Here is a 12860-nt window from a genome sequence, read left to right on the forward strand (position 1 = left end):
AACAAATGAAAATGCATTCACTTTTAAAGATATACCTTTGCTCAATAAGTCACATTTATACATTTATTTTTTACATGTATTCTGAACTTATATAGCAAAGAATCCTAGGAAGAAACAATAAGGGATATTATAAACACGAATTCAAAAATAACCCTCAGAACTCCATAAAGTCATCATTATTTTAAGGGGAAAATCCAAAATTTTAGTAGTCTGCCATCTACATATATTTTTGTTATCTAAAGTTAAAAAGGCATATAAATTTTCAGAAATAATTGATATTTCTTTCTCAGGTTATCTGGAATCTGATCATGGTGTACATATGTGAATGAACGAATACATCCTTAACCCACCATTATCTTTTTTCCAGTGTGCAGGCAATCACCCGTGAAAAGTATGGTGTAGATGACAGGATGATACTGTACCTGATTAGCTCTGGAGGTGGTCATGGGATCAGATGGAGAGGACTTGGTGGTAGTTGGGGAAGATGGCAATGTCTGGGAACAAAGCAGTTCAGGAGCAAATCAACCTTTATAAGCCTTAAACTGATTATTTAAATAAAACAAAATAAAATAAAATGTAATATAACGAGAACAAAATCCTATGAACAATTTTTTCTCCTATTCATTCAAATTTAATGGAATTTAAGATCAATTAAATAACTAATGCATGTAAATATGCATGCATAAGCATGTAAAAATAAATTCATGACTTGAAATCATGATGGTGACTGATAAAAATTCACATGAGTATTAAAGGTATCCTGACCATATTCATGAATAGTAGTCTCTTTTCTTTCCCTCTGTTTTCTTGGGTGAAAAGAGATGTCAAACAAAAATTCAAGAAATTCAATGAATAAAACTTAAAGAGTCATTTTCCTATCAATGAATACAGTCGGGGATTGGAAGAAGTGGTGAAATGAAGTTTACTTTGGCATAAAAGTATCCACCTACTTAATATGTTGAACATCACCAACAAGTTGATTCCACATGAATTTAGGGATCCACATTTAAAAGCAATTAAATTTGCAGTTCTGAGTTCTTAATATCACATTCTCTTCTAAAATATTAATTTTTAATAAATTTAGAGCCCGTCTGAAAATGTAAACATTAACTTCATATTAATAAACAAGTAACTAATAACATTTTAACAAATTGCCATAATACTTCTATCATTTATGCTAAATACTAAAATTTAATATAGATGAAGGGAATAATATATTGCAGCATCATCAGCCTGTGTTAAAAATAAGCACAAAAGTATTAGGAATCTTATTAATTGCTCGCTTCCCTTCTAAACACTCATATACATTACATATAAAATGTTTTATGAGAGCATAATATACTTGTTGACTACTTCATTAAAATATTTTAAAAGCTTCTCATGTCTAAAAGGATAACCTTAAAGTGTAAAATGTTAAAAAAAAATTTTTCTTTTAAAAAAGTATATTCTCCCTCAGCAAATAGCATTGCTTAAGTAGTACCCTGAATAGATAATATTTCTTACTAGATGAAATAGGGTAGTTTTATAGTATAGACACAACTCAGTATGAAGTTATATTACTATATATCCATCAAAATTACTCAGATATGAGCAAAAGCATAACTTTAAAGGTTTAGCAGCATTAGGAAAAGCAGGTGAAATTACTTAATGTAGTCATATTTGTGCATTTAAGATTCAAAAGTTCTCATCTGGGTGGAAAAAACAATTAGGAATGAAGGAGAGGATAAATTCACAAACTCCTGCTTAACTCCCTGTTCTCCAATAATGAAGTCAGGTTGGTTCTAACATCAGATCATGTTGTAAACAGTCCACGTCTCAAGGAAAAACCTAAGCTACTTTGAGGAAAACTAGACTTAGTGCTGAAGCATATCAAGATTTTAGTTAAATCATGTTTAAAAGAGGGAAGGGAGCTACATTCAGAAGTAAAACCACAAAAACCTCAAATACTTTGTTTTTGTTGTTTGTAATAAACTCCTATCATTTCTCAAAAGAGACTAATTTTCAGTCATTAAAAATTGCCCTAATATTTTCTTTTCCTTGCAATACTATGCCGAACATATACTGTTGACTTCATGTTACTATATGCACTATAAATTGAACAGTAAAGGTTTCATTTTCCCATCTCTGGTTACAATTGTTATTGCAGAGAATTCCTGTGAGTAGTTAGCATATATTTAAAAATCTACTCTGTACTAATCTTACTAATAATGAGGTTGCTGACTAAATATATGCAAAATAGATCTATTACTTATTTCTCTCAATATAGGTTAGAATCCAAGTTCATTAACCTACAGAAGCACAAGGTATGTGTACTGGGCTCTTCTATTTCCATCAATTTCCATCAAGGTAAAATCAACCTGAAGTACCACAGGCTTATTATGACATCCACTTGCCCTGGATTTGAATTCTCAACAAAGTCTTAAAATATTACAAAGAACTAACTGTGGAAAAAGTAGTAATATCAAGTGGCTGAGAATTTGTAGTAACTCAGAACAATATTATCTTCTATTAATTTATTCGATACCTTTCTTTTTGCTTGGCATATATATGAAATATTGGGTATGTATTATTAATAATTGGCATAACTCATATTCATCAACACTGCCCTTAGTAATTCAAATGCTGTTTCTTTCCCACAGAAATAAAAACAACAATTTTAAACTTCTGAGACACTGTTAATATATTTAAACTCATTCAAGATTTGGTGATTAAACATCATAAGAAATTAGAGTTTAATATTTTAAACGAACAGGTGAAAATCATATAAGTTTGGGCTTCAAGGAATAAGATTGTCAAAACATTACAGTAAATTGTTTCTAAACATATTTTCTTGGTTTAAATTCCTAAAATAATGGATATGTAATGAAATAAAGATGTGATGAGTTTTCCAGCTATTTGCATATAGATACTTTTAAAGTCAAAAGTCTCCTCCCTCTACAAATTAACTTAAAGAGATTCCAGAAAGCTTATATTTCAGTTAATTTTTAAAATACTAGTTGCAAAAACTGTTCTAATACACAGATAAATATAAATATACTAAAGTAATGTCTTTACCTTAAAAGGCTCTATTAATTAACAAAACAGCTTTGATAGATATTCTTATCTGTTCCACACAGATAAGTAGAACAGAAAAATCCATAAGAAATATTTAAATGTACAATGTTTGTTTCCCTCATATTTTATAAACAAAATGTTTACTCCTATTTACTATACAGACTTCAGTTTAGTGGTTTCGAATTAAAAATTATTCATTTAGTAAAATTTCTGATTTACATCATGAAGATGTAACTAAATCTCCATGTAGCAACAATATTAAAATATTAGTTATAAATAATATTTAAAAAGACACACTCCTTTAATTTTTTTAAACATTTAGCATGAAGTGTGCATTTTTAAAGCACAATTTTACCATTCACATGGAAAATAATATTTTTATTTACATGAACTGAATGACTGCTTAAGGATTCTACTTTAACCTTGAAGGCTAAATTTCTTATTGCAGAGAAATTTGAAGTGTTTTAAATTTTAAAACAGTAGATTCTTTGAAATATAGTTTTTAAAAATTTAAGAGTTAACAATAGGTATTTAGTTAAAAGGTAGATGTAACTAGGCTTTTAGGAATAAGAATTAAAAAGTAAATACAAATTTTAAGATGCATTCTTGTTAACAAGCTACAGTGTGCTGGATGAAAATATTGCTATAAATAATCTCTATAATAAATATGGCTTACCTTTAAGCAAATCTATGGTAACAGACTGTCAGAACCTCTGATACTTATAGGTATAGTGAGAGCAGCAATGAACAACAAATCTCAACTGTAATTTGGACTCTATCATAGCTAACTGAGTAATTCTACTTAAGCAGTCATCTTCCTAAACTTCTGTGTTGAGTTCTATTAAATACATCTGTATACTGCTCTATAAAAAATAATGAATAAAATATTTAGATATGTAATTTTCATCTTTGGTTTTTCATCCTGACTAGTATCCACCCCTTCCTATAATTTCTGAACTACCTGGAACCTCTCGGCCCTAATAAAAACATGTGTTGTCCAATTTCAACAGGTCTTTCATAATTTATTCTTATTTTATAGCTTATTTTCTAATAACTGCTATTCTACATTTTACCCTTCTCTTCAACAATTCAATCCCATGTATCTTATCTTACTTTCAATTGATATTCTTTATCACTTGAAAGAAATCATGACTTCCCAGAATGAGCTTCCTCAGATACCACAACTGACCTCATCTCAACTTTTTCAAGCCACTCTTTGCCCCCCATCTTCCCATTCTTTTCATTGTCGACAAAATTGTGATTTCGTACTCGGACCTCCTCCTCTTCATACTCCAGGATCTTAACACTTTAAATTGTATCTTTTCACCTTTCCTGAGTCACCTTGTTCCTTCAGTAACCTCATCCTTAATTTCTATGCCCTTTCAATTCCTTTTTATTCTTTAACATAAGCCATTCCCTCTTGAGTAGCAAAGGTTGTGTGAGCTTCTCTGATCTAACTTATATTTTTCTCCTTTGTATATCCAAAATATCAAATCAGCAGTTTTCCACACTTCACAATTTTTTTTCTTTTTACCTAAACAGCCTCTTTACCTTTAGGAAATAATATTAGGAAACAATCACTTTGCTCTCACCATGTAATTCAAACTAACTTTTAAAATCACCAATTATTCCTATTTAAAAAAATAGTTACTTTTTACTTTTGTACTTTTCTTTGGGTATTTGATTCTTTTTAACATCTTTCCTCATACTTTCCTTATTTTTTCTCACAGGAAAGATTACTGATTTCCCTTTCATCTTTATGATTTATAAAGCATACTTACTAGGAACCAGGTATAGTTCTACTCAGTTAATACTCAAAATATCTGTATGAAATAGATAAATAATACTATCCCCATATTATAGGTAAAGAAGTGGAGGTACAGAGAAACAAAACAACTTGCTCAAAGGTACACAGCTGGTAAATTAAAGAGCCAGGATTTGAACCTTGGCAGTCTTGTTCCAGATCCTATGCACTTTAATTTTTCTGAAAACTATTTCTTTAGTTCATTTCTTTGCTTTTTATTCTCTCCTACGATGAAGGTGCAAGTAAAATTATCTCCTCTATTGCAATCAAGTATCTATATTTTCAGTTTTAGAGTCTCACTTATGTTTCTATCAAAGAAAAAAAAACATACTATTTACAATTCAACTTTCCTGAAACAAACAAACAGGTGTCTGACTAAAATTCACTTGTTTGCTTTCAAGCTTCGCCATTATGCTAGGCTCAAAACCATATATAGTCATTTTTTATTCTTTCTTCACCCTTTTAGAACTAGAACAAATCAGTCTCAAAGGCTTACAAAGTTTACTTTGAAATATCTTTCAACTTCATGCATTTGTCTCAACTTTCACCACCAAAAAAGAAATTAAATGTTATCATCTTGTTCTTAAAATATTGCCTAGTCTTTCTTTCATTTTTTTGCCTAGTCTCCTAGCTTCACTCTGATAGACATTCTATTTTAACTGAAGTTCTCTTCTTAGAGAATCTTATTCAAGACTTTGAAAAGTTCCCCAAGAGAGAAATCTATTGGATTTCTATTACCATTATTGCTGATTCTCATTCTTAACCACAAAACTTCTTCTTTTTTTTTTTTTTTGCCTGACAAAGATTAACATCCCCTGGATTTCTGTTACATAAAAAAAGGTTTAGAAATATTATCTTCCAAACCTTCAAATCTAAAGATCTGTATAGCAGAACAGTCAGCTAATTGTCATAGTTCTTGTTTTCTCCTACCAACAGCTATATCCACAAGCACCCTAAGATTCTACCTGAATTTTCAGCACAGAAGAGAACAAAATGCAAAGGCACCTCCTTTTTTTCATAACCTTCCAGAGAAATTAAAAGGGCTCTTTGGAGAAATATTAAGAAGAATCTATAGTTTATAGAACGTCTTTCAGGCAGCTATCCCTATCGAACATTATTTCTGCTCAACTCTAACACAAATGTTCCACTTCTATTAAGATTGTCTCTTTACTATTCAACAATTATGGTATTTTTTTCTTTAAATCCACATGGTTTCATGTGTCTAAAATAAGCTTTTATCTTTCTTCTCCTCTAAACAGACAATTCCTATACAATCTTCTAGGTTCAGATGTCAATAGCCTGCACTTCTTTCACACTCCTCTGAACTTTTGTAGTACGTTTATATTGTAGTTTTGGTCTATATACAAATACAGTTTTATAAATTAAGCATTTATGATCTCTCACAAACTAGTTGTAGAGAACAAGGGCTGTAATTTAATATATTTTGCAATTCACTAAGAAGGCATTTAATAAATTCATGATTGAATGACTGAATAATGAACAAATTATGTACTATTTTGCGAATATTTCATGACGAAAGTAAAATTCTTTGGGCGAAACGAAACTTTTGACATCGTAATTTGTTTTCTTAAATATAAGAGAATTCTTTATGTGTCTATAACTATTTCTTAATGTAGTTTTCTTAAAAACACACTTGAGCCAAAAAGGAAAGAAGTTGCTGAAAATCTGTAATAGACAAAGGAAGTTAACAAATGCTAACTATATTACTGGTTTGTGGTTTCTACTATGTTTGGGGGTTCATCATATTGGCTCATTATGTATAAACTACCACACTTGGAGATTCAAGGGATTTAACAATACGAGGAAAAGTTACAATAATCCTGTGGATGTGGGGGTGAGGAGGAAGTATAAAGCTCAAAACATAAAAAGGTAGAAATGAAAAAATATCTACCAAAATATCTGGGCTAAGAAATGCTCCAGGAATGAGTTCAGAGCTTCTAGGCACACAAGGTCTAAATTATTTGAAGATCGTTGAATGTCTATGTTTTGTGTGTCCTAAAAATAAGAACAGTATGTTCCATGTTGAAATTAATATGTTTAATTTTGGTTTATTGGCTCTTGTTGCATATCTGTTTCTCAGCATACTGTCTTGTAAAGTAAGCACAATGGTATTGTGCTCCTCATGATAGTCCCCTGATGTTAAGATTATAGAACAGAAACTATAATATTTTGATGATATTCAACAAATATTATTGTCATTTTGAATATATAAAATATTAGTGTCTCTCTGTACCAGCAAATAAACATTTGATTTAAATTAAAAAGAAAAAAACATATTTGGGAATTAAGAATTGAATATTTCACAACAGTTAATATCTGAAGTTGGATGTCATGCTAAATTTCATCGTTTTACTATGTGAAAGATTTACAAGACCAGTATGTACTACTTTCCTAAGAAACTATTCTTGACAACTGATTTAGCCAGTAAAGGTAAGTTTTATTTGGGCAGAATATGGTGGTTCATGCATTTTATTTGACTACTAACTAAATGTATCTAGAGTGCATAATTCAGAATATAGTATTTTATTAAAAGCCCATAATCAATGGTGCAAAATGATAACTTTTAAAGCAAGTTTTTTATTTGTTTAGAACTGTGACTTATTGTTTTAAGTCTAAATTACATGTTATAAATTATATATATTTGCAAGCAAAAGCTTAAAATTATCAATCATAAAAATAAACATGTAATAAACATTAAGAATCTATTTCATATTCAACATGAATTCAGTTCTATGCAAATGTTACATTTTCTAGTTCCAGTATTTTTTAAAACTCTAATTTTATTCTTTGCATAATCTTAAATAGAAGAAAATTCTTAAAAATGTTTTAAAGAAATTATTTTTAAAAAATTAACTTCAGGACTGAAGCCCAAAGTAAATGCAAATATTATATCTTTAGTTAAGGAAAAAACTATCATTCTAAAGGCAATATTATGATTCTATGTATTAAAATCAAAGACATATAAATATCATATGAAATATGTTTTTATCTATTCTAGCAGAAATGATTTATTTTAGACATTATTTTACACAGGATAACCAGCACAATTTCTTCAGATATAAAATCATGGTTATTTAAATTTATACACAAGAATTATTATTTAGAGAGTGGTCCAACAAAAGTCTTAAATTGGTAAAACAGGATACCTAGAATGTTAAGAGAATTTTAAACTTAGAGCATAAAAAACTGTTGATCTATAAAATTTTAGAAAAATGATCTCTCTTCTAGATTTTTAAGTAAATTTTTAAATTTTACATTTATGAAGAAAATATTTAAGTGTTAAATATATTGCCCTACTATATTTATGGTACTTTTTTGATAAATCTTTTAAAATGATACTCTAGTTCACATACATTATTAATTAAATATTAAAAATCAACAATAATTTTAATTCCATAAATATCTATAAAGCTCACATTAATGCAAATAAACAAAAGTAAAACAATCACTATTTTTTAACACTTATCTTGAATTTAAATAAGAAAAAGGCAAATAAAATAAGCCAAACACTTTTAAATTCTTCGTAAATTTAAATATTTTCATAAATCTATACTGGCACTGGAGATGTAGTAGCTTATAAAACTCATATTGCCTTAGAGAAAACTGGAATTTTAACGATGATTCAGGGACCATTATTTGATGGTACTAGCTATTTATTATTATAAAAATAATAAAAATTCATTCATGTCATTGTCCTGAATATATTGCTAGTGATATACTATTCAAAATACATTGTATGTTTACTTTTCAAAAAATCAAGATGTTCATCCCATTCATAAATGTTTGAATTTTCTCACAGAAATTACAAAAGAAAAGGAAGAATAGGTTGGATTAAGGCAGAAAGTCAATAGATCCCTACACTTAAGTGCTAATTCTGTAAATCCTTAGCCTCAGGTAATTTTAGCCCTGAGGTCTTTAGAATCTGGAGTTATAGAATCACTTCCAAAGCATCAGTTTCAGGAATATTTTTTTGTATTCACCTAGCACATTTCAAACTATATATGTCTGTGAAGAATAAAAGAATATACTGGTGTTTGGAGCTTTAAAATATTTACAATCTGCCATGTATAAAATAAAAGCTACTTTCTTAAAAATAGTAAAGGGCATATAAACTGAACCATATTGACACTGACAAAGAGTATAAAATGAATGATTTTATATGGAATAATAGCTACTTTGTCATAATTTAAACATGAAAGGACTTTTTTAAAGAGAATTAACAGAAATTGAATATTAGCCTATAGTTTGAAAATATGTTGCCTAATTAGTAATTTCTACATTTGTATTTGATTAGCCAGCCTTATGTTTTTCTATATATCAGTAAAATTATAATAGATTCATAACATTGTTTAGTATAAAATATTTTTCAAATCAGAAACATGAAATTAATAAATTATAAGCTACATTTCAAATTTATTATAGTGAACATAAGTATTCTATAAATTAAATATTCTGTGAATTAATGAAGAATAATACATTTCTTTTGAAGGCATAATCTATTAATAATATGATCACCAATTAAGTAGTTAATATAAAAGGGCGAATGCAGAAACAATAATTATAAACATAAATTAGCAAATAAATTTGAGAATTTAAAAGAGTTTATGGGAAGAATCTACCTTATTTAATATTGAAAAAATGTCATTTTTCTCCTACATCATGTCAACCATATTCACTCGTAAAAATTCACACTGTCATTTATCAAGTAAAATTTTTGTTACAGAAAATCCCACACATTAAAAATGAACATTGGCCCTTTATGACACACACACACACACACACACACACACACACACACATATACTACACAACTTATACAGAACATAATAGCTGATTTGTAACAACGAACTGTTTGCTAGGTACAAAAGTATACTTATACATATTTGTTGATAAACAATGTTGAACATGACAATTAACAAAACAGGAGTTTTTGTGTATAATAACTATACTGAAGACTAAATACTAAAAATATGGTATTTGAAATTTTGAGGATATAGTCTCATTTCAATTTTTATACTTTATTTAAAAAGTGATATAATTTTAATTATATCGAATTCCTATAAATTATCAAATTTGTGTCTAAATTTTCTAAAAGTCAATCACAAAAGAAATGAGTCACATAATGGCTCCTCAGTGTTAATACTAATCAATGAGTAAGTCAATCAATCAATAAATCAATTGATCAATCTATGGAAGAGACTCTTTAAATAAATAAATGACAACTCTGTTATGTTTTAAGTATGTTCAGGGAAAAAAAACTTCATGTGCTAAGATTTTAAGGCTTCTTTTATAAAGAATTCATACTATGCTGTGCATATTTCTCTTTGATTTCCCAACTAAACACTCACTTGTTTGATGCGATCTGGATTAACGGTGGTCTGGGGTTGTAGAATGCTGACTGGTTCTGTCTTGGCCACATTTTGGGGCATTTCTCGAATTTTTTCTGCAATAAATCCATGAACTGCATTCAGTGCTTCAACTGTTCCCTGGATCAAGCACACTCGTTCAGTAGTACCTGTGAATAAAAGATTAATTATTAGAAAAAATTCCTTCTTATTTTGTATTTTTTTTCCAAAAGCTATGAAAAAGGATGATATATAGTAATGCCAATAAAATAATGTAAAATACAGAACTCAAATGAGCCTGTTTTGTTTTGTGCTGCAGTTTCCCCAAAGCCTGGAGCAGTCCCTGGCATGTAATAGGTGTACAATAAATATTTATTGGACAAATGAATCCAAACTGCATTTACTGACTATGTAATTTTAATAGTAAAAGAGAATATCAGTTAAAAACAAAATTAAAAAGTTTATTAAATTTAAAATTTATGAATTGAGAAAAATAATTAATAGTATTTGTTTCCTATCTAGTGAACAAATTGTAGACATATGATGTGAAATATTACTAAAATAAAATTGGGTCTAATCCGCAGGTCCTATGATCCATTTTATACTTTACAGATATACCTTAAGGCAATAAAAATAAATGATTAGTTTTTCAGACTATTCTGAGCCTCACTGCAGCAGCCTGGTATTAATATGTAATCTTTTCAGCATCTCAACACAACAGATAAACTTACTTCTCAGAAATAAGTTATTTATTTACTACACAGTTATCAGAAAAATCAAACAAATGGTATGTTAAATTTATAAAATATTTGTTTTTGAATTAATATAAAAACTTCCAATACCCCCATATTTTCTTTTGGTGCTATAGTTTCAAAATTCTAAGCTACTCTACAAAGTATTTTTAAAGTACACTTTGAAAGAGTTGTAAAATCACAAATAGTAAAACAATCATGGAGAGTATTTATACTGCTGTAGATTAATTGACACATAAAATACTTTTCTAGTAGTTTTAAATTTTAAAAGAATAGTAAAAGATTATCATTCTTACTTTTATAAAAAGGATCTTAGATCATAAAAATTAGGAGTAGAAATAAAAGTATTACATATGGATACACCTAAATTAAATTTTCATGTTTTAAACAAGGAAAATTCAAGTCTATGAAAAGCTAAGCTTCCTAAGTTATACAAAATATTTCAAAAGAGAGCAAGTATATCTTTCATTTGTAAGCATGAAGAGAATCTAAAAAACGAAATGTGAATTTAAGGCTTAATATTTCTTATTTCTCTTAGTTTTTCTCATCCTTGCCTATCTTGATGTATTTATTTGTGGTTCTTGAATAAAACGATCTAGTTTTAAGGATACTCTAGGGAGTCTTTATGAGGTTGTATTAATTGTCCAATAAATGATGAGGAAGGATGAGAAAAACTCTTGCTACATTGATCACCACCTAAGTCAGCAGACAAAAGAAAACATATCAGATTACATTTCTGCTTTTGGAGACTACAACAGAGTGCTGGATATACCACAATAGGAAAAGAAATCAAACTGAGGATTTAAAAAAAAAAAAAAAGGCACAAGTAACTAAAGAGATTATATAATCCATGTTGATTTAAAATTCTAATTTAATAGAATACATATCATATCAGACAACAGTTACCCCAATATTTTCCAGATTATACAGGCTAATAGGTAGTAAACAGAAATCGCTAAGCTATAAAGAAATATGATTGTTTAATACTAAAGTTCACATGCATATATAGACAATCTGAAGATAGTTTATAGGTTCAAAGTTGCAGTACATATTCTTTGAGGATTATATTATATTCATTACTATAAGAAATGTTTTAAAAAGGAAAGAAAAAAGGAGATTGTACATCCTCCAATGCGAATTGCTACAATCCTCAGAAGAGATGCTGTCATATTCTTCTACTGAACTCTAATGGCCTTTTCACTCAGATAACACAAAACTGTAATTTTTAGGAAAAAGCTGCAAAAAGAGAAGACTGTCAGGTATATGACCAAACTGTGTAACAAAAATGAGCCTATAAATCATAAAGGTTGCTGTTTTTGTCATTTTAAAGGCTTTTAGGCTCCATTAGTATCTAAACTAAACTGCCAGTTATCCATCATTTTATTTGTTTATCAGTATCATTTGCTTCTCTTTGCCACAGACTAGCAACAAAAGCTGAAAAACAGCTACATAAAAGTATATGCCCACATTTTTTACAATGTAAAGCCACAGGTGTATAAGACATCATTAATTTAATATTGCACTTTTAAGGGAGAAATTATAAAAACTCTAACAAGTAGGGTTAATGTCAAATGAGGCAGTGAAATTTGAAATGGCTTTAAGTTTTGATATCACATGCAATATCATCTACTGAAAATGTATGCTTCTAAAATTAGGTACAATTATTAAACAGATTCCACAGAAAAATTTAGATAGAAATTTAATAACATATATTCACTCTGTGCTAATGTAGCCTTGTAGATAAGTTACTCAAACCGTTCCTGCTCCGTTCCTGCTCTTACCTAAGGTATTCAATCATTTGTGCAGTGGGCCCCACCAACTCTTATCTACCAATCCCACTGTTTCTACAGGTATTAGGGCTTTTTCTTACCTAATAATTTTTCC

The 12860-nt window shown here is 28.9% G+C and overlaps 1 protein-coding gene across 4 annotated transcripts in view; it reads right to left on the reverse strand.

Annotated features, from left to right (window-relative positions):
* Positions 1–12860, reverse strand: part of NOVA1 (NOVA alternative splicing regulator 1) — a 132958-nt gene that overhangs the window by 21345 nt on the left and 98753 nt on the right. For all 4 annotated transcript variants that reach the window (XM_039870441.1, XM_039870442.1, XM_039870444.1 and 1 more), the window contains 2 exons: positions 10228–10394; positions 423–494 (listed from right to left, as the gene is read on the reverse strand). In XM_039870441.1, coding sequence (XP_039726375.1) covers positions 423–494; positions 10228–10394 — 239 coding nt within the window. The remainder of the gene's footprint in view (positions 1–422; positions 495–10227; positions 10395–12860) is intronic.

This window comes from Pteropus medius, unplaced genomic scaffold (genome assembly GCF_902729225.1).
Source record: "Pteropus medius unplaced genomic scaffold, Ma_sr-lr_union100, whole genome shotgun sequence".
NCBI classification, from domain to species: Eukaryota; Metazoa; Chordata; class Mammalia; order Chiroptera; family Pteropodidae; genus Pteropus; species Pteropus medius.